The sequence below is a fragment of the Patiria miniata genome, unplaced genomic scaffold (genome assembly GCF_015706575.1).
Source record: "Patiria miniata isolate m_02_andy unplaced genomic scaffold, ASM1570657v1 HiC_scaffold_20, whole genome shotgun sequence".
Lineage (NCBI taxonomy): Eukaryota > Metazoa > Echinodermata > Asteroidea > Valvatida > Asterinidae > Patiria > Patiria miniata.
Genome location: NW_024037059.1, coordinates 2,201,518 through 2,228,403, shown reverse-complemented (window position 1 = coordinate 2,228,403; position 26,886 = coordinate 2,201,518). Strand labels below are relative to the sequence as shown.

Genomic DNA, 26,886 nt, shown 5'->3' with positions numbered 1-26,886 from the left:
GCACTTACCCCTCAATGATTAATCTCTTCGTGAAACATTCATTAGGTCCTAGGCATCCTCTTGCTGAATTAGTAAGGAGGATTGAGTTTCCTGATTCCATCGACTCTTAGATGGACCGTGGAGGCTAGTTCAAGGAATCCTATCCCTGCAAAATCTGAGTATACTTTCAAAGAGAGCGGCCATCGGTCGATTAGGTTCAGTCAAGCTTTACAACTTAATCGAATCCAAAAGCCTTCTAAAGTTTGTTTTGTTCCTGTGGGACAAGCAAGACAGAAGCTTCGAGTTTGTTTGCTCATTTGAAGGCAAAGTGAAGGCCCTCATGTGACAAAAGGAACATCCGATTATAAACTAGATTGCTCCTCCATCAACCTGGAGCTTCATCCTGATATCTAACAAATTAGATTACAGAGAATGGTTCCTATAACAACTTACCTTGTCAAATCCCAAGCTCGCCTTCTAACTACATCTGAACAAGGCCTACACTTTTGCCTTCCTGCATGCTGTCAGAAAGGTCAAACTATAGGATTGTTTCGAAGATTTTTGTTCTTGGAAAAAGTGGGCTGAAGAAAAGGCCATCATTTTGCACGACGAAGGGGATTTTTCGGACATAGAACTGTGAGAATTCGATGCACAGTTTCCCGGGTTTGAACAGGTTACTACACCCAAACACGCTTGATTTGTTGGAATATAGCACTAGTCCAAGAACGATATAGGTTTGGATGAAGTTCAACTTGATTCAGCCTTGCAGCAGGAGGATCTGTCAATCACGCACCGATAACGAATTGACCTGATTATTTCCTTTCATTCTAATGACTGTCAAGCCTTTTAATCGATTTGGCCCGCATTCATGCGCGTGATGCCCGGCATGCCTAGCTATTATCGTCGTCTACTTTAAGGACGGACGGGATTGCAATATCATTATTATCAGCCCATCGTTGCATATTTTATTGACAATAGACCTGCTCATCTTAAAACGGTGTCAAGAATAAAGCAGGTGTTAAAAGAATTCCATTCTCCTACAACTTTGAATAATGCAGATTCGGTGCATTAAAACAACACAGGTCATGCTTGAGTGTATTTTCAATCTATGAAGGAGATTCAAAGACATTTATATCGGTACCTTTAATTACTTGTCTTCACGTTCGTTAATGATTGTGACATGTATCAGATTTTATGTACCTTCCGTCCAATCTTTGATACACGCATTTACAGATGAACGAGCCTTTATTTTAATTATCCTATAAAAAAAATAGTATTTCCCATATTTTATATTGAATTTATCGTCACGATATTTTTCTGGAACCTCAAACTGTCAAAAAAAGAATTATTGGAAAGCCTATATATGTTACCGTGTTTCAGTCAAATTTCTTTTAAGAATTGTGTGATGTCCTCACTGACTCTCTTGAATTCTCTCCAACTTAGATGATTAAAACGCCCCAGAGGGCGCCCTACAACGAACGTGTCATAGTGTCTGACGTGCTTTCATTTCATTACGACTTGACGAATGGGCTTTGTGAACAAACTGCACTCACCTCTGAAAACGAAATGCTCATCCCAAAACTACAGCATATATGCTTGCACTTGACATTTCCCACAGCATATAGAAGAACTAGTGTTGCTGCCAGGCACTAGGCGAACGAACATCATGCGACTGAGCGAGCAATGCATTATCTGTTCACGTGAACACTATTGAGGGCGCCATGCCAACGGCGCGGGACGTTCGAGCGTGAAACTACGTTGATTGACGGTGTTCTCCTAGTACCGTTCTCTGAGAAGTTCTCCTCCATAACATTCCAAATTGAACGCCTCAATTCCTCACACACAAAGATCTCTACGTCAACATGAAAACGACTGTCAAGCAGTTAAGCAAATGCCCTATTTATTTGGTTATTATCTGTATTTAAAAACCTCCGGATTATTGCATCAAGCAGAGTGGCGCAGTGGAAGCGTGCTGGGCCCATAACCCAGAGGTCCGAGGATCGAAACCTCGCTCTGCTAACTTTTTGAAATTTTCTTTTATTCATTTTCTTTTTTTTGCCATTACGATCCAATGAAATACCAATCCGTCTGAATTGGTGCCTCATTAAAAATACAATTTTTAATTTTTTTTTTTTTTAGTCCAGTTGTAGCGTAAATGATATTCTTTGTGTGAAACTTCATTAAATTTGAAAGTAAATATTATGTTTACCTCCTTCCACATGCGCACTGTTTGCACACTTAGTGCAAAAAAAATTCTTTTGTCAGTAATTCATTATCTCATTTTGTTGTTTGTAAAATCATTATTAATAAGTATGCACGAGAAGCCACGACGATCTTATTTGTTTAAGGTCACAGATGGAGCTATTAGTGTTACGTGTGTAAACAAGAACAGATGGGAGGCGCTATACCGAATGGTAAACTTCACAAAACAGTCATGGCGCATTCGCTTTGTATACTTTGTTTCAGTCGTTCGTATATATGCTTTCTCACTACCGTCTGAGCAGACATAGTACATGTAGGGTGGAAATTCCTTTGTTTTTGTGTAGTTAAGAAAAACCTGTGAAAAAAACCCTTTAGTGTTTCTCCTCATTTTGCCACAAATAAACCCAACCAAAAATGCCTCTAAACCTGTTTTCCAGAGAGGGGAAAACACTTTTGGGACGTGGGCAAGTCCACACAACGTCGCTGCTACCTGGTTTACCTGCGGACATCTTTTTTGTCGGAAATCCACACAGTGATCTGTAATGCTTGTACAATAATGAACATTCAATACAATGAAGAAAAGAGCCACGTTTTTGGCATCCACGAAGTCAGATAGTGACGTCCAGTGTTGGACAAGACTTTCAAAATTTAATGACAATGATACACAAAATAGCGACACAAAAGGCATATGTGGTCGTCAAATATAGAGAAAAAGCTAAATCCTTGAACAACATCCAAAGAAATCCAAAAAGCGATGACTACAAAGAATCTCAAGTGAAGAAAACCGATACGCTTAATGGGATAACGATCAAAATGCTAAATTAAAACTAAATAATGATATAATTATGTACTAGCATGCAGTGGTGAGATTACTGATTTTGTAACAAAGATTTACACATTTAGTAAAATAATAAGAAGCAACAACGTTTTACAGATTTAGTAAAATAATAAGAAACACACTTCCAATAATGCGATATTAATGATATACTTATATGATTCTCATGAGAAATATAATAGTTGCGAACAACGACAAAGATAACGTCTTACAAAAACATTTTAAAAAATCAATTATAAAAACAAGCAAACAAACGCAATTCGGAATCCATTAAAAAATGGAATAAATAAACTTTCCAACACAGGCAAAGTCTCAAAAAGTTGATATTAGACTTCGTATTCGGTGATTGCTACTACAATCAATCAAAAAAGAAAGTCCCCCCCCCCCGTTCCAATACTTTTTTGTCTAAAAAACTACCGAGCACCTCTCGCTCAAATAATGACTAATCAGTACAGAAATTCCTTATTGACAAGTGATATACTTTTGTATACGTGCAAGTTGTGGTTCACACTCACCTTGCACGTATACAAAAGTGTAACTTTTTTTTTCGGCAGCATTTGTCATAAATTGCAAAATTGTGTACACATTATTACTGTTTTGGGCCAAACAAGGACTATGGCTGAATTGCTGAGGAATTTCTGTACTATTTCTGTACTATGATCAGTCGTAATTTGAGCAAGATGTGCCCAGTAGTTTTTGAGTTAGACAAGAAAGTATTAAGGCCAAAAAAAAAAAGTCTACGGTCTCTGGTTTCTAAACTTAGTGCAAATATATGGGAGTCCAGAGAGGCCACATAAAGCTTATTCTCGACCATAACCTAATGTAAAAACACGTTAGAATTGTGCAGCAGCAGGATTCCAGTCAAACCAGTGAGTTTGGCGGTTTTGAGACATCATCTTTCATTGAAAAAAAACCAACATTTTCATTTTGCCGACGCGCATGGCTACGGCGACGCGCGCGCATACCAGAAACCGGAGACTTTTTTTTTGGCCTAAGGGGGGGGACTTTCTTTTTTGGTTGAGTGTACCTTAAAATTGTGCATCTATAGGGAAAAGGCTGGCATAAAAATGGTCAAAGTTCACCATAACGTATCCCTTGGAAAACGATTGTTTGCACGCTTCCGTACTTTTATCCTCGCCTGAGGGATTTTAAATTTTCAGAGTCAAACCATCCAAGCTATGTCAACTCCTTTCTTTCTGGCCTTATCAACGGTCAGCATGGACGGCCGGATTCTCCTCCCCTTGGCTACCGTCTTCTGGACGCCTCGGCCGAACCGCTGGCCCAGGTAGGCCAGTATCTCGGCTATAGTGATGAAACTGGCTCCCAGAAAAAGCCCCAACTGGCCTCCAATATCACCTGAAAATTGATTAAAACAAACAAACAAATAGGAGTAAACAAATGAGACAAGTTTGAAAAAGAGGTAGTTCAGATGAAGACTGTTACCGCTTTAAGAAAAGCTTATTTAGGATCTCCGTCAAACCTTTCAAATTTAGTTTCATTATATCAATGAAAAGAAATCGAAAGAGAATGACCTGCTAGTTTCAATTACTGTAAATCAATTTAATCAATATTGAATTAATTATGTTGATCTTGTTATGTTGATGTTATGTTGATCTTGTTGCTATATTATCCATTGCACGTTGTCGCTTCCCTCGAAAACATGACCAGGAGGCTCAGGGTAAGTACCGGCGCCTACAGCCTAACTATAAGTTTGTGTTTCTGAAGTCATGTAGGCGTATAGTGTGATATATAGATGAACCGTCACCGGTGCCTTTACCGCTTCGGGCGTTGGTAGGCCTATGAACTGGAGAAAACAGCCCACAACTTACTGATCAACCCAGAAGGCGTGATGGCAATCGACTGCTCGTACTTCTGAAAGTTGATTTCACTGTAAAACACATCCAACACTATCCAGTTTTTACTGTGTATATAAGAAAAGGAAAAAAATATGGACAATGACTATAGACCGGATTCGCAAACTGTTTTTCTTTCACTTGCAAAATTAAGCCGGGTTTTAACTGAATTAAAACTCGGTTATAAAATCGGGGAGAAAATTCGAATTATCGAAATTGCTTGTCCGTACAAAAAAAATATTTCCAATATCCTCAGATATCTCATTGTCAAGTTACAAATGTTCGAACAGTTTGAAACTGTGATTGAAAGTGGAATCGGTGACTAAACTTACAGGATTTTAGAAGGACCTAGTTTACAGCATAAACTAAGGCCACATTTCCCATGTGTTTTCACCGCTTCCTTCGATATCTTAATACAATCATTTCTCACTAAACAACGAAGTGCCAAAAGAGTAGCTCACTTGATGTACTCAGGATCGTATGGGTCCGTGTCATTGGAGGGATCGTCGTCCGCATCAGACGAGGAATAGGAACTGCTCTTTGCGGAATACAAGGAGGAACTTGACGACCCAACGGTGCCATAAATGGGACTTGCTGTCACCGTCGCATCACTATCGGAACCCAACTCGACGGTGTCAAACAGTGTGGCTAACCAGATTTGGTTGGCGATGACCTGGCTAGCCACGGACGCCGTGGACAGTGAGGTAGCAAACCGGGTGTATTTGCAGGGCACCGGGCAATCGCACTCGTTGATCTCCCCTGACTGAATTTGAGCTGAAGAGAGAAGAGACGACATTGGAGAAAATATCTTCAACTCTCAATGAGAAATAAACATTGCATTGTGGTGTCGAGTACTTTTCTCCGAGTACCAAGTTCTGCCGAGGACTTAGGTTACCGAGTACGAGTAAGAGTACGAGTAGGCCTACTTGTATAACCGAGTACAAGTACAGGTCTCCGAGTACGAGTTCTTGTACTTCCGAGTACGTGTACGAAATACCACTTGTATTACGAGTACAAGTACTTGTATTCCGAGTACGAGTACGAGTACTTCTATTTCCGAATACGGACATACGGCAAATGGTTCATTTCGCGTAATTGGCCCAGGCCCAGTCAGACCGATAAACAGACCCACTCACGGCTAGCAGTTAAATGTGTTTGTCCGGACGTGCACAGAGAAGACAAAGGAAACTTTGATTTCTCTGCAAGCCAATCAACGATTTCCAACTGAAAGTATCGCTAATAAAACAAGGCTGTGGTAAGTCAAGCTATACTTTTTTTTCTTTTTCGAGTACTACTCAAGTACGAGTACTTTGATGATCGAGTACAATTTCGACATGTCGAGTACGAGTACTTTGCTACCCGAGTACGAGGACGGTCATTTCGAGTACGAGTACTTTGACATTGGAGTACGACTACGAGTACGAGTAATCTAAAACAAGTACTCGAGTACGAGTGCCAAGTACAAGTACTACAACACTGATACATTGTCGAGGTTACAAGGCATGCAAAAAAGTGTAAACTTCGTGAGAGGAAGCTAGTCCCGCCCCTCTCAATTAACAATGATTCACGCAACAACAACCTCGTCCCCAGCGCTAAGAATACTTTATTTCCAACCTCGTTTCCAATAGTAAGCCCTGGATCGGATACTTTCTTCCTATATCCTGATTCGATACCGCAATTGGCTAGTAATTGATTTGTATTGTGTACTTGGTGTTTTTAATCCAACGTGCATTACGTGTTTTCACGCTCATTGTAATTATAACGTCCACGCCTTCTCAAAAATACTCATTTCCTTTCCAATTTGCTCACATTTATATGAAATGTGATATTGTGTATTGGCAGGATAAGATTTTAACATTTTAACTTCGAAAACAAGCTTGTTTTCGTAACTCACGGTGTGACGAATTGATTGCACATGCAAATGATCCAATACCAGGGTGAAAGAACAGGTAGTGGTGGGCGAGTACTGCTCGACACCCTGGGGACGAGGTTAATGCAACACTGAATCAGAAACAAGAGGCGTTTTGTTATTACATACTCTTTCGGATCTGACGAACCATTGAATTTTGTATTAAATTTGTAAAATAAATATAATGTCCGAAAGAAAAAAAAAGGGATTTACCCAGTATTTTCATGCCGCAGTCCTTCGTTTGAGCAACCGTACATTCAACTGTTTTTCCAGGATGTCTAAAACATAAAAGAATGAGATTTGGTTTGCAAACCGTGTATATTATGCGTACGATAAAAAGGTGAAGAAGATATAATAGCGACAGGAATTTAAAGCAACTACTTTGATCCATGGGGTCCATAGAAATACTGCAGAGGAACAAAATGTGCAAACGTAAAATGACTAAAAGCTAAAAGACCAATAATCCTGATAAACCTCTTTCAAGCGTTAGACGCATTAATTTTGTCCAATGTGAAGGCCAAAATGAAATGGACCTAAAGCATGATTACAGTATAAGTAGCTAGGATCGTATTGCAACCCAAACACAGCTATCGTACCTGACAAGTCTACAGTTGCAGTGTTTAAAGACCAGCCTGGCCCGGCATTCTGACATACACCCCTCCATGGTGTATGCCTGTTGATTTTCTAGCGTCTTGGACGAGTCGCATTCACCCCATGGCGGCTCCAGATTGACGTACTGTTTATATAAAGGTACGAGTTGATGAACCAGATAACATGTTTAATGCAACGAGGCAGCAAAAATGTCCACTACTAAATCAACGCATCAAAACTACAATTTTTTTCCAAGTGACGACAGTGGGTTCGTCTCATAGGAAATAAGGCTTCAATGTTTAACAAAACAAATTCCTAAATTCTGAGGCAAAATGAGATGATACATTTTGGAACTTTAGCATTCCATTTATTATTTTGGCCCCTTTTTACTATAGTTTCATACCATTAGTCAGCGACTAAACGGAGGTGGGGGTGGGGGGGGGAGGAGGTTGCGACATTCCCCCACGGTTGGTACTCACTTTCAATGCCCGAGTTGCGATGTAGGCATGGACACCCGGCTGTATGGCCATACCAGCCGAGTCGACAGCAGGCGGGGTGCCCTGGTCATGGATCACCACCTTCAGACCGGCCTCACAGTTACCGTCAAGTGTTTCCGTATACTCAGACTGCAATTCAGCCGAAATCAAAACAAAAACATGAGGGTTGTAATTCCGATGGTAACAAGAAATTTTTTCAGTATCGATCGCATGAAAATTTGAGTGGCAAATTTGAAATGATTCAAGCCTTGTTGTGATTGGTAGACGAGATAAAAAAAGAAGTGCTCTTGATATTTATTTTTAAATTGCATTAGAAGCATAAGAAATTAAGCATGAAGCAAAGCTGGCAATATTACTTGAATGAAGCTGAAGGCTGAAGAGGTTACCGGAGGAAGATGAACTGTTGTATCTTACAAAACTTTAAACATCGTTTGAAATGTACTACTGAGAATGGTTGTGTCAGACCAAGCATGCCTTATTGCTTGTTGTTGGCCTGTCTTGACCATGATGCTTATAGCTGGATCTGGTTCTATTCGCTCTTTTCACACTTCTGCCATGGGCATGCAGAGCCTCGATATGGCAACTTTACACAATAAATATAGCCGGTTCAGTGATTCCCGTGTCGGCGTTCAGATCACTGGACCGGCTATTTTTATTGTGTAAATTTGCCAGATCGAGGCTCTACAAGCCCAATGGCGGAGCGTGAAAAGAGCGAATAGTTGAAAAAAAGAGACAAATTTACTCTCAATTTTCTCAATTCTCGAGTGTAAGAAAGTTCTTTTCGGATCTCTATTGAACTCTTCTTTTTATTTCGCAAAACTGTATGAATGATGAACGAGTAAGGGGAATCAATAAGCAAAAAAACCTGAGACTTGATGACGCATAATGGCTTCGTGTATATATATATGCACTGTCCTATAAGGGAGCGAAGTTAGGACGCCAGACAAAGAAGGGACCGTCTACCACATAGGAAAGCGCACATGTGAATAAAGCGTGACGTCATTAGATCCCAGGCCTATTCTTAACTTGTCACACTCATAGACAACTGAACACTTGCGCGAAAATCCGTACCTGTTGTATATCTATGAGCACCCTCAAACCATTACCGCTCCCTGGCAATGACTCCGTGACGATGTCTGCTCCATTCTTACCCGAATTGAAAGTCCAACAATTTCCGAAGGAAGTGAACGAGTGTGTAAAATCCTGCAGGAATAAAGTTCAGAAAAACAAACAACAAGTCAGGTTTGAACGATAGCAATTCCAAGACCACTTTAAGGGATATATATATATAAGAATACTTCAATGAGCACAATTGTATTGTACACAATAAGCAGGAGTGTTAAGCCTATATTAAGGAAAAGGCTCATTTTGCTTTATTTTCTTAGCATTATTCAGTCACTTTCGCTTAGCAGAAATGGGGAAAATAGTGTGGGAAACTGAGTCGAAGTTATTTGCTGCACAGTTAAAGAGTAAATTCAAAATTTCAGTTTTTCATCATTAAATTATTACAAATGCACTTTAAGACGGAGGAACCCCCCCCCCCCCCCCCCCCAAAGGGACTGAATTTCCTCGAGGGTGGATATTTCAATTTACAGCTGCGGAACAGCTGCCCTTCCTCCCGCGCCAGTCGCAATCCAGAAGGGTGTCCTCGTCCAGAATGAAGCCAGTTCTCTTGGTGAAGTCGGTGAAGCTGAATTCACTGCAGTCCACGTTACCCACGTCACTCTGTTGCTGGTAGTAGTCGAGGAAGTCCCATGGATTCACGTCCTCGGAGTAGGAACTAAAAAATCCTTGGTGGTCGTAGTCGTTCATCGAGATGAGGGACTTCAGGCAGGCACTCTCGTTGGGTGTGATGGCCGACTGACGGTACCTAATAAATAAACGAGGCAAAACCAATGTGGCAAAAAACGATGACAAATGCCTTCCTCGGTGCTATACAGGGCGAGTGAAAAAGAAATCAATCCGAATTTTTTTTTCTTAAAAATATATCCAATTTGAAATACCAATGAAGTATATGTCTTAAACGAGCATGTTTTCCCACTCGTTAAAGAAGAGATTACTGAAATTGATCCATGCTTTCAGAAGTGACGCACGTTTTACTAAAAAAATTCAATTTTTCTAGCTGTCCACTGGCAGCTATAACGGTGGAGAAAAACAAAGTTGTATCTATGCTGAAATTGCGTGTCCTTGTTCACAAGGATATATCCAGAGGATTCACGATGTAGGTCAAACGAAATATCAAACTTCTCCCGACGTTTCAACAAAATTTTGGAGACGTTTTCAATCCCGTGTTTGTCCGTTGGAGGCTGAGACAAAAATGACTGCATGCTTGGGTTGCCGCCAAAATTGCGCAGCACACCACATGCAGATCACATAACAACAATCGAATGCAAATGAGATTTTAATCATTTAAATAAAGACTGAAAGATTATTTTTACTGTCAGATGTTGTGTTTCGAATATGAGGAACAAGTCATATTTAATGACGATTTTTGTTCGTTTTCCTTGGAAAGTTCTCCCCAATTCATCGAGGTGGGAACACGTCCATGTTTCATTGTGCTTAATGGGTATTCATCAGTTACTAATATCACTATTATCCGATGCATAATATTCAGGTCCGCTCCTTTTCTTTTTCCGAAGTATAGGCGTATGTCCTGACCAGAATTTTTCTTTGTGTCACATTTAACCTCTCCGTCTAAGACCGAAACAATCTGGCTATACTTGAGACGGACGAAATCCAAACCAGTGCTTACCTGTTGAAATTGCATATGGTAACGGCGGGGAATTCAAGATGACTGACATACTTCGTCGATATCTGAGTGTTTGCCTCGTACTTGAAGTAGGCCTGGAATCGGAGAGTGACCTGCCAGATGCACACGCCGAGGCACGTCAACAGTATGGCGAGCCAGGCCAACTTGAAGTAAGCCCGAGAGCTCTCCACCAACCGACCGATACCGTGGAGGGTGGTGGAGGCGGCAAACTCCCGGTCCGGGTCGGTATCGGTTCCACCCATAAGTATTGACTCCCGGAGTTTTTAGAAAGATACGAGGGAACTTCATGAAACAGGCAGACGTCAAGGATGGTGCTCAACCGTACCTCTGTTTGCACCAACACTCCGGTTTGTCAGGATCAAGGCGGCAGCGAATTGGGTATTAACTTATTCGTAATAGATTTGTCAACCTCTTTTGACAAAGGACGCTGTACAGCAGTGTGCAGGAGCTCTATCCACAATGTTAGGTTTCGGGACAGGCTGTTGAATTTGTTGACAGAGAATTATCTGTGTTTGAAACATCTGGTTCATTCGGGAGTGTTGAATCAACAAAAGTAGCTGCGAGCGTTAATAGATAACGACAACAGAAATAATGAAACTTCAAAACGAAACATTTCGCTTAAGATAATTTGTATTATTCGTACAAAACATGTAAAGAAAAACTAACCTGTTACACCAATGCTTCCAAAGGCATTAACATATAGGTATATTTAAAGCCTGTTCTCCAAGAAAAAACAAATCATGTCTATAAAAAATGGCAGAGGCAGAGCAGATTCCCGGAATGCACCTGATTAACGATCCGTAACGACCCGGCCCATTTATTTGGCTATAACGAACATCCTTCTTGGCTCCCGAAATATTAAATTCTATCATAATGCACTATCACTATAACGAACGACCACTATAATGAACGTATTTTTACAGACCCGTCTTGTTTCTTATAGTGGCGTTCTACTCTATTGGCGTAAGAACATCTAGGATAAATTCACTGATTTGTGAACAGAAAGTGACAACTCCCAAGAATTTACGAGATCCAACAACAGTTTGGACAATACGTGGTTTGTTTTGTGTGGAATGATCCTCCCTTGCAGCGGTGCTCCCCTCTTCTTTCTTCAGCCCCACATCAAAAATGGAAAAACAGTTCCAAAGAGGAAATGTATTTGCCTTTAAACGAGAAGACATGTACCGCAGTTGGAACTTGGAAGCATATGAAGAATGTTTGATGATGAAAGACACACCCTTAATTTTTGACGCAGGGATATCTTTGCACCCATTTCAAAGCAGCGAATTAAAGTGGTGCAAGCCAGGTAAATACAAACTAGTTCATACCCTGAAATACCCGTGTGCTATCCGAGAGTGTCGACGAAATGCATTCGGTAAACTTCGGACATTGTGGAAACGGACAGGATCCGTCCCGTTTTTTGGCTGCGTCTTTTTTTAGCCATGGCGGCTGCCTGATCTAAGATTCGTCAGAAACAGTCAGAGTCTTTTGGTCTTGGAACCAGACTACTAACATGTCTGTCACGATATGGCGAAATGTATTCTTTTGGAGACAAAAAAAATTATAGACTTCTCGGTTCAATATCTTTGACAATATGAGGACGTAGGGCACGGAGCCATAAGACACGACAACAAAATTGTTTGCAACTTTGCAAGGTTTCTGAAAATTTTGTTTAGTAAGATTTGGGACATGGAAAGACGGATGGCGCACGGTGGTAAAACGTTAGCAATGAATATGACTTTAAATAATTCAAGACGTACAGCTTTACATATTAGTTAATAACATGTAGGGCCTAGTCCATATAAATACAACCTTATATCCCGTCCTGCATCGAAGAATGCCGTTCGTAATCCACAAAGTAAACGCAGAAAGTGGTTGCAGTTTCACGAGTGGTGGCCATGAGACATGCATTAAGAATCAAGGTTGTGTATGCAGAAGTCTTAAGGAGCAGAGCTTGTTGTCACCGATTTCAACGGTTGAATAACTGCTCAACTGAGCTTACTTAAACCCTTTAGCAATGCAAGGTCACGGGTGAATTATTGAATCCCGTTTTCCATTAGCTATCGCGAAATTGCGCATGGACAATTATCATCAGTGCGGATAATGAAAAGATAGATGATAATAAAATAAATTTGACACTAAGGCACGGCTAACAGGCTTTTAGCTCGCCCTCATGCAGTGACGTAGCAGCATGTTTACCGCAGTCTGCACATAAAATGATTAAGATGCAGACTGAATGTCTCAAAAAGAGAAGCGGTGAGCTCCGCGTTGCATTATTTTACATGTTCATGTCATTTAATCCCTCCTTTTAAACGATGTGATTGACCTGATGATGTTACTACGAGAAGACAAAAATAATGTATTCTATAGAGGATCAAAACCCTTCACGTTGTTGCTAGTTGCTGTTACAAGTGAAAACTCGGCTGCCGCATGCAAGCAAGGGGAATAATCTCGACGAGTATTTGGGCTGTGGTCTTCAGGTTATCTCGAGATTTCAATTCGTCGATTTTAAGAGGTAGGCAAACCGGTTAAATTTCATTTTGTGTGTGTGTGAGTCTCTCCAGAGAAACCAAGTTCAAATCTTTCTGAGCTCGATGGCACGCTTATGTCACTCTGTTGTCCTTTTGTTTATATTCAGATGGCGTAGCGCCACTGAATGAATGCCTCTCGCCAAATTCAAGTTTAATTTATTTCATACACTTCGGCGAAAGGCCAATAATAAATAAGGTTGCAAAATTGCTCGCCCGAACTTTAGGAAAATGAGATAATTATGGTTTATGATTTAATGTGGTAAAGGTACGCTTCTGAGACGCACAACGATACCATTCAAAGTGCAATTATAGAATGCACTTCAAATGACTGCAGTTAAGCTAAAAGAAGAGTATTATAAGCAATGTGATCAAACTGCAAGGCCATCAGATCAATTGGCAATTATGGCTCGTCCTTCGATGTTGCAATATCCCTGTTATTGTGCTGCATTGTTTATGAGGTCCTTATAGAATCATGTCTACCCTACATTTGGTTTCCTGGTACGTGCACAAGCATAAAAGTTGGGCTGTTGAAGGCCTGCCTCCTCATAAACTACATCAATGATTCAATACTGCAACAGTTATAGGCCGACATTAATTTTCTGTGGAATGTCACGGCCATTATGCACTAGGCAGGCCTACACACAAATAATGATGGGTATGGTTTCCCATGCGCTATTTGTTTCAGTTTGAAACAAAATTGGAATTGCAGCTGACTTCTACGGTATTTACAGCATCCCGACATGACGACACCGGACCCCGAGGATCCGTCTCCCCGTCCCAGCCTGGAGCGGGAGTTTGCCGAGTCCACCAGCCTTCACGGCATCGCCCGGGTGTTTCACGCCAGCAAGCTGCTGGTCAAGACCGTCTGGATTGTCATCATGCTGACCTGTCTCTGTGTCTGCGTCTGGCAGATCTCGGACCGGTTCTACAGATTCCTTCAGTACAAGGCCAACACCCAAATCTCAGTGGAGTATGTCGGGGATCTTCCCTTCCCTGCGATCACCATCTGCAACTTTAACAGGTAGGTTTTTAGGTTTTCCGATCCTGCCGTGCCAATCCTTTCCGCGTCTGCGTGCACGCATTTGACGTGATGCTGAAACGATTACAGAACTCAACCTATCAAACCCCAAACGGCATGTTTTGTTGGAATCTGTGAGAATGGGTACAATACACCTAAACTGACAGTGTTTTACAGTGGGTTGGCACACCTCCAGAATCAAAGTAAAAAATGTATGTGTGCAGTTTCCCATATGTTGTTAAAATTTGCCAGGATCGGTATGGTTCCTAGTAATCATACTAGGGAGTAGGGTTGTTCTCGATGTACATACGCCTGTAGTTTCCTTGCGTATAAGTCACTTCACCCTAAAAGGGCTGGGTTATTTTTACCATCTCTCAGCCGGGGGGGGGGGGATTCCGCCCCCATAAAGATGTCGGCCATCGAGTGACGAACAATTTTGAAACTCAGCACATGCATAGAGCAACTCATCACGAACATACCCACGAAATTTTATGACTATAGGTCAAAGGGATTTGGAATTATGGTTAATTAATTATTCATATGTACGAATGGTAATTCTGGTCTGTGTACACGACGTGTATGGGAAAATTCACTTTTCACGGCGCGTAGCGCCGGAAAATGTTTCGTTGCACTTTTTATTACTAAATTTCAATTTTTGGTGTATTGATTTCTTTAGATAATCACCTTCGAAAAAAATTGATACTAGCATCTCAATTTATAGGAACTAAAAATAGCATGACGTGAAAGAGAATATCGTGCCAAATATGTTCTCTCGATTTCGAAAATCTAAAATACATGTGAACTCGTATACAAAGCTTTATAAAAAAAAATCATAAAACTTTTGTGGCGTTCATTTCGTGAAAACTGAAACTTAATTAGGAGACTAAAATCGTTTTTAGAAAATACAATTTTTTTTAACAAACTTGACGGACTCATTAACATTTACAAACAAAATTCACGATTTAATCTAGAACCCATCGGCTGTAGGTAGGCAAATCTTAGCGTCGTTATCGTTTTCGTTCTCACGCAAGTACGCCCTCGTAATCGCTCACTGCGTAAGCAGCTGGTCATGCACGCGATGTAGGGGACGACGGGTCGTGATTCCTCGGAGTCTGATTCGCACGCTGGAGACAATCAACATAGTGAAGAATGCCTCGCAACCAACACTTTTGAATTCTGGTTTGGAATTTTTTAGTCATTCCCTCCCGAGAAGCTTTTTTGGTAGAATCATGATTGTGTCAATTATTAAGCGGTACTTCTTTACAGGTATCGTCAGGACGCGTTAGCCCCTGGCGACGAAGCAGTTCTCCGCCACATCTGGTCAATAAACGACCACGACTACGACTCGTACGGAGAGAGCGACGTGAACAACGACATGTTCCAGGACGACCTGTCGTCAGACTTCAACTACACGGAGTTCACGCTGAGGGCGGGATTCCTCTTGGACAACAAGACACTGCTCCGTTGCCAGTGGCGAGGAAAGGATAATAGCTGCTCCGCTGCGGTAACTGTTATGTAGAATGTTGCCACTCATTGGCATAAATGCGGTTACCACATGCACAACTGGAAGCAGGTACTAGGTGTAACCATGGGTGTACCAAGATTGCGCGCAGATCGCACGCGCGCACGCAATGTTCCTTCAAATGTTATCTATAACACTTTCCAGTTTAAGTACATATTATCAAGTTACAACCATATCGGACCCACAGTTCCTAAAATACATACCTAAGAAAAATGCACCTTTAAATGTGACGTCACATGACATATGATGACGTCATGACGAGGTGACTTACACCTATAACACATCCCGATATACATATCAAGTTACAACCTAATCGGACCCATGATTCGGTAGTACAGACATTTGAATACATTCATTTAATGTGACGTCGCATGACTTGTGATGACGTCACTTCAATATTTACCTATAACGCGTCCCTTATGAAAGTGCCAAAGTGTATAGAAAAACGTGTACAAACCTTATGGAAAAAAATGCCTGTAATACCTTTATTAAGACGTACGTTGACGCCTGATGACGTCATCATAATGAAAATCTTGGGCATATATCTTCAGGTGGTGGTCAAAAACAGCTTTAAAAATGCTTGCGAATTGCGCGTGCGCGTTGTACCACCTCAGTTTTGACTTCTATAGTTATGCTGGAAATGAGTGACGTCACATTATATCACACTTTGTTTTGATCGTAGAATTTTTCGCACGTGTTCACTTCCTATGGAAACTGCTGGACTTTCAACTCAGGCAGAACGGGCCCAATTCTGACGGAAACCAACCCAGGAAGCGGGAACGGACTGAAGATGTATATTGATATACAACAGGTATGCCGTTACTCATTGCATGAGTCCCTTTTTATTCCATAATTATATTCTCAATCCAGCGAATGTAAGATTGTCCTGATGAATGTCTAAAAACCATAATGTGAATTGATATCTTTGCTATACCCAGTCTCAATACACTGAAACCAAGAACGACGAAGCTGGCTTGAAGGTCTTAGTTCACGACCAAAGTACCCCACCCATGGTGGAATCCTCAGGACTAGCCTTGTCACCAGGTGTACACGCCTTCATGGCTGTTAAAAGACATCAGGTAAATGTTTATAGGACTCACAGTGTACAGCAACACTAGGATTAGTAATGTTTGCAATTATATCGTAATCGATATCATATCGGGCCCAGTAGGCTAATCTGTCAGCTGTGTCAAATTTTGTTTGTAGATCTCATCTTGTTTATCCCTTCTGGTACGTACACATTCTTCAAACAAAAGCTTTCATATTGTTTGAACGATGTTCAAACAATATGAAAGCTTTTGTTACTGTCTTGAGGGCAAAACTTTTGATGGCAAATGATTTTCACAATTTCTTAGCTGTTGCAGCAATATCGCAAGACGATGATGGTTGAAGAAAATATAATGAAAACATTTCAAATTCCGAAGTATTTAAAGACACAGCAGATAACATTGTCTGTATACATAGAAGAATATCACTACAGTTTAGAGAGTATAATATCATCCTGGAAATGAACATCCACTTTTCTTGCAGTACTTAAATCTGGAGCCCCCCTATGGGAAATGCGACTCCTCAAGGAAGCTAAAGAGATTTGATAGCTACACTTTCGATGGATGCAACATTGAGTGCAGAGCAGATGTGGTTCTGGAAAAATGTCATTGCAGGCTGGTCCAGTAAGGATTTGAATAAAAAAAATGTTTGGTATTATTGTCGATAGGTGCAATTACGATCCTGTAAAAAAAATGAAGAGAAACTAGCAATTAATATTAATATGATTATAAAGTAATATTACAAATGTTGAAGACAGAGTGACTTTACTACATTATGGTGCCGATGGCTCAGTTGAAGTATCTTTCAACTTCACAGGCACCCAGGAAACGAAGTTGAATGTACTCCCAAAGAAGCAAACGGCTGTGCAAAGAAGACTATTGGTGAGTGAGATAACTAAAAAAGATTTATTACCAAAAAAATATGAATATTGTTACTGAAATGATACAAATTTGCGGTCGCGTGCATGCGGCCATCTTGCAGTGCGTCCTCTTTTGACAAGCTTGGGATAACACGTAATAATAATAACGGAGTCTTATATAGCGCACGTATCTACCAACAATTAGGTACTCACGGCGCTGGTAATTAAGTGAATTATTAAAGAAAGGTAAATAAATTTTATGAGAAATATGAGGCCCATTATGTTGCACCTTATAATGGTTTACAAGGTGCTGCGGCGCATATTGCAACCACTGCCAGAAACACCGGGGCAAACTCCTTCTCTTAGCGATGGGTGTTACTGGGTTCTTTAACGTGCATTACATAACACACGGGACCTACGGCTTTACGTCCAATCTGAAGGACGAAGCAAAGTGCCTTGCTCAAGCGCACAAGCACCATGTTCCCACGGTCAGGGTTTGAACCTATGTACCACGGACCACAGCGCCCCGCATAGAAGACCTTTCTTCCACTTGTATGAACTAATGCAATTGCTTTTCTCTCCTATTTCCAGCTGATCTGATGAGTGGAGATATTGATCCATATCCGTGCAACTGCCCCGTTCCCTGTAACTTCACATCCTTCACCACCACTCTCTCCACTGCATTCATACCTAACGCGAAGATTATCCCGCTACTGGCGTCGCTAACTTCATACGCCGATGACCCCGCATCCTGGGGTGAGGAGGACGGCAATCTGAACGTGTCCGAGACAGTCTTCAAAGTTGGAGAGTACATAAGGTACATAAGGATGCAGGACATCATACAATCTCTATTACATGAAAGAACTGACAGTGCTTTCAAAGTATTTCTACCTATGTACAAAATAAAAGCTTCGAGTTATTAAAGGAACATCTTATCGGCAAATACATCGTAATTTGTAGTGACTTTTTATGCAGGAAAAACTGGATCTCACTAGATATATTCTATGAGGACCTCAACTACGAGAAGTTCGAACAGACGGAAGCCATAACCACATCGGCACTGATAAGTAAGATTTTAGTTTTCTATACAAACTTAGAAACACAAACGAAAACCCGCACTTAGGAGGCCATGGGCCTCACGGAGCGTGCGCATGCGCCGTACGATAAGCTGTGCCACGTGCGCGCTGTGGTTTCATGAGTTTCATAAATTATGCGGAAATTTATAACTGATTTAGATATAAAAAGTATACTTGATATGTTAACTAATGGTGTCCACTAAGCTAAATTGGTTTAACATGTTATAGTCCACGGGACAAGGCCATCCATCTACAGAATTATGTAATATATATTCGTGGTTGTAGTGTACATTGGGCCATAAGAAAACGGTGCTATTTAATGCTGGACTCAAAGTGAACATTTCGGGTTTTATTTCCTATATTTCAGGCGACATAGGCGGCCAACTGGGTCTTTTCATGGGAGCAAGCTTCATAACTCTGGCAGAGATTTTCTCGTACCTCGGCAGGAAGATGAACATATGGATTCACAGGCAGCATAGAAGGCCGCAGGATGAATGTAAACTAAGCACCTCTGTGACAACTTCGACTTAAGCACTCCACATTATTCAAACGTAAATCGGTGGTGTCTTAGCCAACGTAAACCCCACAAGTTGTCAATTAAGATATCCTACATTTCTTTGCCGAAGTCTGGTTCGTACACCGCAGTATACTTCTACTCATCGTAAACTTTCTCAGCGGTGCAGGCTTTTCCAATGACTGGGAATATTAGACCTCAATTGAGGTGATAGAGACAATAAACTGGCTGCAGTAAGCCGTACACTGCTGGACAAGGCACTAAAGCCTATAGTTTCGATTGTCTTAATAATTCGTTTCTACAATTGAGGCTGAATCATTAAGCATACTCCTGTTTATAATTAAAGCGTTTTTACTCCCTTATACGGTCAGCGCTTGGCTGACTTTTCAGGTTATTTCGTTTTCTAGGTCACGTTAGTAGACGCAAATTTATTGAGCAATGCATTGATATTATAACATCTTTATTGTTTGTATTATACGGTAATGTTATTGTCTTATAGGCGTTTAAACGATAAAACTATTTTCACAGTCACAATATAATACTCCAGTATATACAGCAATTCAACGTCGTTCACTCTTGTTTCTATCAATGGTTTTCTCTTTCCTTATTGCACAAAGTTCTTCTAAGAAGACATGTTTGTGTGAAAATAAAAGTAAATGTATATTGATATACACCTATATGTTGTTTAACTGTTCCTTTTTGACGACAAAATTACTTATCATGCACTGATGATGAGAATATGGCTCGTGGATAGGGTTCAACCAACGTAAATGGTATACACAATGTTGTTTGTCCTGATCAATGTCTCTCTGACATACAAGTACATGAATTTGACACAGAAAAAGAATAGCAGATAATCCTATCCATCGTTATAATAATGTTCATTTGTCGTGATCGGGTACAACAAACCCTAGTCCAAACAAAATTGCTTTGAATAAAAGTGTGCGTCATTATTGCACCTGCTCATTGGGCCCGTGAAACATTCCAAATACCATCTCAACTCCCTGGGGAGTATACAGCTCGATGCAGCCTGTTTAGGCGCAAGGAAGCTAATTCAATCACAACACCCATCTCTGCCCTCACAGGTACCCATTTGCTCCTGGGTGGAGAGAAGCAATTATGAGTGACAAAGTGCCTTGCCCAAGGGCACACTCACCGTGACCCCAGGCTGAACTTGAACTCACAACCTGCAGCTTTACCCGCAGACCCCGAATCCAATGCCCTTAACCACAAGGCCACACCACTCCGACTTAAATGTCGTACGCTTTTGAGTCAAATGCAACGATTGGTCCCCACTGCATCACGGACCCTTGGAATGGGTATTGGTACTCAGTATATAAGATATCCGAGACTATTCAATTTCACATGATAACTGAGTTCATCAATATTAATAGTTAACTCATGGGCCAGCCGTGTTTGCTCAAAAGGCCACGGCAGGGTATGTTTGAGTTTCTTGAGTGTGGGGACAATAGGCTTTTCAAACTTTGGACCCCTTTTTTGTTGCTTTTCTTCCCCGCTACACCAATTGACGTAGGTGTAAAAAGTCTCTAATGTTGATGATCACGAACTGCCGACATAGAACGATGTACTATGGTTTTAAGAACTCCGACTGGGCACTTTGTTGAATTTGGTGTTGGGGAATATTGTTAAGATGCGACAGTCATTATAGTATCCTATGATAAACCAACAGACAATTTCAGGCCTTCTTGTTTGACATAGGTATTGAGGTGGTTCAATATCCGTATATTGAGGAGCTACATCGTTCAATAATGGTGTCATGCTATTCCTAGTTTTTGTGTTTTAATGCCTCGCGTCAAGTAGCTGCCAACATGATCGGACGGTGCACATTTCGATGGGCAACACGTTAGACAGACAGGTATGATTATACTCTCCTTATTGTTTCAAAGTCAAGAAAAAATACCGGTAGTAATTCATGTATAAACCGTGAACAACAGATATTTGCTGTTCACACTGTTTTTGTCCAGTTGTGAGTCAGAGCCCCTGTGCACAATTTTAAATTCATATAGTTTAAATAATAAGTAATTATAGGATTATTCAAGTTAAATTGTATCAGATGATGAACAAGGTGTAAAATCATTTGACAGGTCCATTGTCGAAAGTTATTTACGCAGTTTGGTATCAACAATATCATTGGTAAACAGTAGGATGATATATAGGCTATAAAATGTGGTGGACTGATACAAGGTTATACGATAACCACAAAAACAATTAGGAGGTTAAATTAGTTGTTTTAATAGAGTTGTTGTCGGAAGACCAACAGGTTATGCTTTGGACAAAACAGCCGTTCGCTGAACCATCGTCCGACACCATGACACACGAGACAAGACCGGCTCAAGATAAGCACAGCCTGGAGCGGGAGTTTGCCGAGTCCACCAGCCTTCACGGCATCGCCCGGGTGTTTCACGCCAGCAAGCTGCTGGTCAAGACCGTCTGGATTATCATCATGCTGACCTGTCTCTGTGTCTGCGTCTGGCAGATCTCGGACCGGTTTTACATGTTCCTTCAGTACAAGGCCAACACCGAAATCTCGGTGGAGTACACCAGGAACATGGACTTCCCGGCGGTGACCATTTGCAATTTCAACAGGTATTGTAACCTTGTACCAAAGGTTGCAACCGATTTTCCTTCACCCGTGTTATTCCTTATTCCACTCCACGGCTGTTTTGTGTACATCTTACAATTGTGTTACAATGGGTTCAGAAAAGATGGTTTGGTATAGCCTTTATAGCAATTTTTTTGGCCGTCGGGGCTCAGATTCCAAGATGGCGTCCGTGTACATTTGGGGTGCACCCCTGTATTAAAATTCCCATAGACACCAGTGCTAAATGCTCATACTTCAAAATTCTTTTTAAAATACTCAGAACTCTCACATGTATTCAGGCTGCCCAGAAAAATGATGATCAACATGTCATCTTTCATTTTTATTTCAATTTATAGTGGTTTGACCTTTAACTTTTCGAGAAATTCTCACCAAAAGAAGACGACCCCTATTTTTCCCAAAGCGGAAAAGTAGCCATATTGAAAAAAGATTCCTCCACAACATGGCTAAAATATATAGCGTCACTTTCGGGCCCAATTGCATCCAAAATGCTCAGAATCGGAAATCACAAGTCCGGGCCAGAGGTTCATTGCCATATTTCTTCAATTCCCCAATTCCATGGCTCTCAGAACTCTCTTATATAGAATATTTTGAGCTCGGCGGATGGATTTTGGGCCTATTTACAGGGGTGTACCCTTAGAGCGGTTGCTGGAGGAATGTAACCATATCAGAAGTGCGACCCCTTGGGACGGCTTATGGAAAGAATAATTTTTTTCTACAGATTAGACGCATTTCTTACGTATACATGGATATAACATGTACAAATATTTCCTTTATTTCTCTATGGATAAAAAATAACAAATTTGCATCGCCTTTTTTGCAGGTATCGACAAAGTGCGTTGACAGAGAGTGACAAAACATTTCTGCCTTACATCATTTGGGCAAACGACTACGACTACGACTCGTTCGGCGACAGCCAGGCCGGCATGGACTACTGGGACGTGACTTCTGAGGACGGGGTCAACGGCACGAGTTTCAACTACACGGACTTCACGCTGAGGGCGGGCTTTCTCATGGATGACGTCACCCTACGTCAATGCGAATGGCGACGGAAGACAAAAAGCTGTTCGCCCGCGGTAAGTTTGAAGTGAACATGGTATTATTCTCTTTTTCTTTATTTCTCTGTTGTTTTTAACAACTACAATTTCACAAATCAAACTAAACTTACCTTTAAGAAGACTTGTGCTCACTGCAATCCCCGAAATGTTTCATCCGCTCTGTTGAAAAAAGAAAAGTTATAGATTTCATCTTTACATTGAAGTAACATGACCTTAGCTAGATCTGGTGCATAATATGTACCAGATCTCTATGGGAGATTTAGTTCTTGAGATGTATTTTCTAAAAGTCAGTGATTTATTATTTTTATCTTAATTCTAGAATTTCTCTCACGTCTTTACTTCCTTTGGCAACTGCTGGACTTTTAACTCGGGGAAAACCGGACCGATCCTGAGAGAGACTCAGGCTGGAAGCGGCAACGGGGTTCGGATGCTTATCGATATACAACAGGTACGAAAGGATCATTTGCCTGTTAGGTTGATCATCTTGCATTTTTCATTTTCAAAAATGTATGTGTCTAGATCGTCTGTCTGTTCGTTTGTTCCTCACATGAACTTTTGTTTGTCTACCCTAGAGCGAATACACGGAAACGGTGGACGGTAACATCCCTGCAGGGCTGAAGGTTTTAATTCACGATCAAGGGACGCCTCCCTTGGTAGAATCAGCAGGGCTTGCTATCTCACCCGGCGTGTATGCATTTATAGGTGTACGAAAACAACAGGTAGACAGTTCTTCGATAAACGACTGACAATTTCTGAGCCCCAAAATGAACTCATGATAAATGCCTGTCTCTAGCGTTTAGTACTTACCTCTATTTGATGCTTTTTTATGTACATAAAACATAACGTTGGCTCGGAGAGCACAACATTTTTTTTAAAAAGATATCTTACAAATAGTCTCTTCTAGGCCGCTATATACCTATACACTGTAGTACAATCACCGTTTAGCGATAATTGAAAGTATATCATGTTTTTTGTCAAACAAGAACTTCTAAATTCAAAGTTACAATACTGAACGTAACCGCAACCAATAGTGCAACTTCTTCTTTTAATTAATAAGTCGGTTTTCTGGTTTTAAATTCAGTATCTAAATCTGGAACGTCCGTACGGGAAATGCAATGCCTCCAAGACGCTGACAAGATTTACTCATTACACGGCAGAAGGATGTAACATCGAATGTAGAGCTAAGGCCATACTGGAGAAGTGCAACTGCAGGCTTGTACGGTAAGAGCCAAATATTAGATGAGCGTTTTCAAACGCTTGGTGGCAGCAGATAGCCCGGTCTTTTCATTGTCTTTAACAGCCAGGGCCGTTTCAAAATCACACTTATACCGCATGTCAAACTCGAATTCATGTGTTTTGATTTCAGACACCCAGGGAACGAGAATGAATGTTCTCCCCAACAGACCAGCGGCTGCGCAATGAACACCCTGGGTAAGAACATTGGTATAAGTGGGAGAAATGACAAGTGAATATGTCCTCGTGAAGACGATACTTTTTGCTTGTAAATCAGTGTTTCATTTGAATATTGAATGTGTAAGTCGACATTGTTTTCTTGATTTCAAGATGCAAGAATGAAGCAACACTCATATAGACTTCACCTAGTCGTAATACCGGTAACGCCACATCTACAACATGTTTAGTGCTTCGTTATCAAACTAATCAAGTTCATCATATTGTTCTTAACTGTCTTGTTTCAATTCAGTACAATGCATTTATTTGGTGGATGCGTTTGGTTGCCTTTTCTTGGAGTGTCAAGCATTCGGTTTTAATGCTTGCTTTCCTGTTAATCATGATCTATTAACGGTTTGCCGGTTTTCAATTGTATTGTGAAGGCGTTTAGCCTAGCAATGCATGTATTCTACATGATGTCATGAGCACATGCATGTGTACATTATAATACAGTTTTATACATGATTTCTGTCAAATTTTCCATACAGCATTTCTACACATCATGAATACTACCCAATTTGTTGATAGGCCTGTTTTGATAAAATTGCGTAATACTATGTCGGTTGTATGGTATCATGTTCATTGTGTTGTTGTTGTTGTTGTTTAACCCGATTGCAAGTACCCTTGATGTTTTCGCAATTTAATTAAGAATTGTGAGATACTCTTTGCGCTATCCCCCCTCAAAAATGCCTATAATGTATTCCGTTACCGCAAACCGTCCCACAATGCAACGCGATATATTCATTCCTTGTGCTATTTTATGGGTTATTTTTGCTATCTTACCTGTCTTCAGGTACCCTGGTAGGCGGGACGGATAACCCATGCGACTGTCCCGTGCCGTGTAACTATGCAACATTCACCACCTCGCTTTCCACAGCCGCCATACCTAGCAACAGCGTGGCCGCTGACCTCCAGGCCAAGGCGCAGGCGCAGTATTCCTACTCTTCCGACTATTCCTATTCGTCTTTTACTGTTCCATCGCCGGACCAAACGGACCTATTCGAGGAGGGATATTTAGAGTAAGAATCTTCTTAAATTCAAAGTCATAGTGTGATTGCAGTTTACCAATTGAATACACGCAAGAGGTGTGGTTTTGAAAGGGTATAGTCTGGTTCCCAGACCCCATTGTCATTCGGACTTCAAAAATGGGGACAGGTAGCTAGCGGTAAATCTTCCATACATCAGGAGGCATCCCTCCTGATGTATGCAAATGATATGCATGACGTGTACAGGTCTGAATCCCAACTCCTGAATTGAAACCACAACGGTACTATTTGCCTGCAACCAGCCTTTATTGCAAAATGGCAATAGGTCACGACACGAATGTACAATTTCGTAAGTGATGAGCTTCGATTTTTGCTGAATTTTTAAAAGTGTCTCTGGCAAATATCAATTAAGAGAGAGGAAGTACTGTTCAGTATTTAAAACCTTAGCAGTTGAAATGCTTGAAAGTTACCTTCACGGGGACACTGATGATTTTGCGTACTTTTTTGTGGTAAGAAAAGAGTCCATGCATGCACAAAGGTAAACAGCGATTTGAAAATAAACAATCGTGCATGAAGCGCGCGCAGAGGTGATCCAATCAATGGCTTTAAATGGGAACTACCTATCGGTCCCCATATTTTTTTAGGGGGGCGGGACACAATTCATTGAAAGGGAGATTTTAATCATATCTTAGGAAGAAACCATCAGAAAACTGACGTGAATTTTGTGGTTAGTCATCGCATTGTTAGTATATTACTTCAAAAGTATTAACTGGTAGACCCGTCTGATGGTGGAATAGGCTATATCAAACAGGCTAGTGTATTATGAGTCAGAAAGGGTTTACATTTAAGCCGTTTAAGTACACTATTTCTATACCCATTAAATAACTTTTTGGGGTTATTGTTTAGGAAAAACGGGGTATTGTTGGATGTGTTCTACGAAGACATCAACTACGAAAGGTACGAGCAATCGGAGGCCATCACTGCATCGGCTTTGATCAGTAAGTGAATTGGATCGATTGTTTGACGAAGTTTGAGCTTATCTGGATAGAATAAAATGGCATGAATCCTATAGGAGAAATTTCACCGCTTAGGGCAAATATTGGAGAAAATGTATATGTGTAGAACAATTTGACTCGTGCCTACTGGTGTATGGGCCAATGGCAAACAGATCATGATGGGTTGAGAATGGTTTTCCACACGTTGTAAAAGTGCCCCCTTAGCCGGAGTCCATTTTGTAATTTGGATTTCTTTTAAGGGAACTTAAAAAGATACCAAGAAAACATGATGATAGCAGAGAAATTTCGAGATAAAAGCTCTTTTAAAGCTTCTGTCTTTACAATTTCCAGGTGACATAGGCGGCCAACTCGGTCTGTTTCTAGGAGCCAGTTTCATCACCTTGGCGGAGATGTTGTCTTATTTTGGTAAAAAGATCGACTTTTGGATTAAGCGCGGGCTCAACAAGCACCGGCGTTTGTTGGAACGGCAGCGAGGTCGGAACAGGACGGAAATGTCACTGCAAAGTGTGCGGATTGATAACGGCAACCAAATGACATTACTCTCCCAAGTTTAG

At 40.9% G+C, this 26,886-nt stretch overlaps 3 protein-coding genes and 1 non-coding gene across 5 annotated transcripts; 3 read left to right on the top strand and 1 right to left on the bottom strand.

The window, feature by feature from the left end:
- Positions 1-1,926: 1,926 nt before the first annotated feature.
- Trnam-cau lies at positions 1,927-1,998 on the top strand. The gene has a single exon. It is a non-coding gene; the product is annotated as a tRNA-Met (tRNA).
- Positions 1,999-4,020: 2,022 nt separating this feature from the next.
- On the bottom strand, positions 4,021-25,245 carry LOC119728792 (acid-sensing ion channel 5-like). Of its 2 annotated transcripts, XM_038201186.1 has the most exons (10): positions 25,114-25,245; positions 22,992-23,040; positions 9,460-9,736; positions 8,938-9,069; positions 7,849-7,995; positions 7,375-7,514; positions 6,992-7,056; positions 5,331-5,643; positions 4,846-4,937; positions 4,021-4,372 (listed from the first exon to the last, which is right to left on the bottom strand). In XM_038201186.1, the coding sequence occupies exons 3-10, from the start codon at positions 9,676-9,678 to the stop codon at positions 4,179-4,181; spliced, it is 1,302 nt and encodes a 433-aa protein (XP_038057114.1). In that variant the 5' UTR covers positions 9,679-9,736; positions 22,992-23,040; positions 25,114-25,245; the 3' UTR covers positions 4,021-4,178. The 2 variants fall into 2 exon arrangements, with proteins under 2 accessions (XP_038057114.1, XP_038057113.1); XM_038201185.1 differs by lacking the exons at positions 22,992-23,040; positions 25,114-25,245 and adding an exon at positions 10,619-11,186.
- Positions 13,821-19,763, top strand: LOC119728795 (acid-sensing ion channel 1C-like). Its single transcript, XM_038201188.1, has 9 exons — positions 13,821-14,188; positions 15,452-15,689; positions 16,390-16,518; positions 16,646-16,786; positions 17,238-17,377; positions 17,571-17,635; positions 18,205-18,430; positions 18,589-18,680; positions 19,057-19,763. The coding sequence occupies exons 1-9, from the start codon at positions 13,908-13,910 to the stop codon at positions 19,218-19,220; spliced, it is 1,476 nt and encodes a 491-aa protein (XP_038057116.1). The 5' UTR covers positions 13,821-13,907; the 3' UTR covers positions 19,221-19,763.
- LOC119728796 (acid-sensing ion channel 1B-like) lies at positions 21,498-26,886 on the top strand. The gene is made up of 9 exons (XM_038201190.1): positions 21,498-21,810; positions 22,647-22,899; positions 23,201-23,329; positions 23,454-23,600; positions 23,963-24,102; positions 24,248-24,312; positions 25,124-25,349; positions 26,223-26,314; positions 26,663-26,886. The coding sequence occupies exons 1-9, from the start codon at positions 21,533-21,535 to the stop codon at positions 26,884-26,886; spliced, it is 1,554 nt and encodes a 517-aa protein (XP_038057118.1). The 5' UTR covers positions 21,498-21,532.

Bases quoted from the DNA above. Each gene is read 5' to 3' on its own strand.
- LOC119728792 (XM_038201185.1), bottom strand. From the start codon at position 10,878: ATGGGTGGAACCGATACCGACCCGGACCGGGAGTTTGCCGCCTCCACC. The intron at 9,070-9,459 runs GTAAATTGAAAT...TTATTCCTGCAG, and splicing joins AGGGCAGCTGTTCCGCAGCT to GATTTTACACACTCGTTCAC. The intron at 5,644-6,991 runs GTAAATCCCTTT...TTCTCTCTTCAG, and splicing joins CTGCGGCATGAAAATACTGG to CTCAAATTCAGTCAGGGGAG.
- LOC119728795 (XM_038201188.1), top strand. From the start codon at position 13,908: ATGACGACACCGGACCCCGAGGATCCGTCTCCCCGTCCCAGCCTGGAG. The intron at 15,690-16,389 runs GTAACTGTTATG...TTTTGATCGTAG, and splicing joins ATAATAGCTGCTCCGCTGCG to AATTTTTCGCACGTGTTCAC. The intron at 17,636-18,204 runs GTGAGTGAGATA...TCCTATTTCCAG, and splicing joins CTGTGCAAAGAAGACTATTG to CTGATCTGATGAGTGGAGAT.
- LOC119728796 (XM_038201190.1), top strand. From the start codon at position 21,533: ATGACACACGAGACAAGACCGGCTCAAGATAAGCACAGCCTGGAGCGG. The intron at 21,811-22,646 runs GTATTGTAACCT...CCTTTTTTGCAG, and splicing joins ACCATTTGCAATTTCAACAG to GTATCGACAAAGTGCGTTGA. The intron at 22,900-23,200 runs GTAAGTTTGAAG...TCTTAATTCTAG, and splicing joins CAAAAAGCTGTTCGCCCGCG to AATTTCTCTCACGTCTTTAC.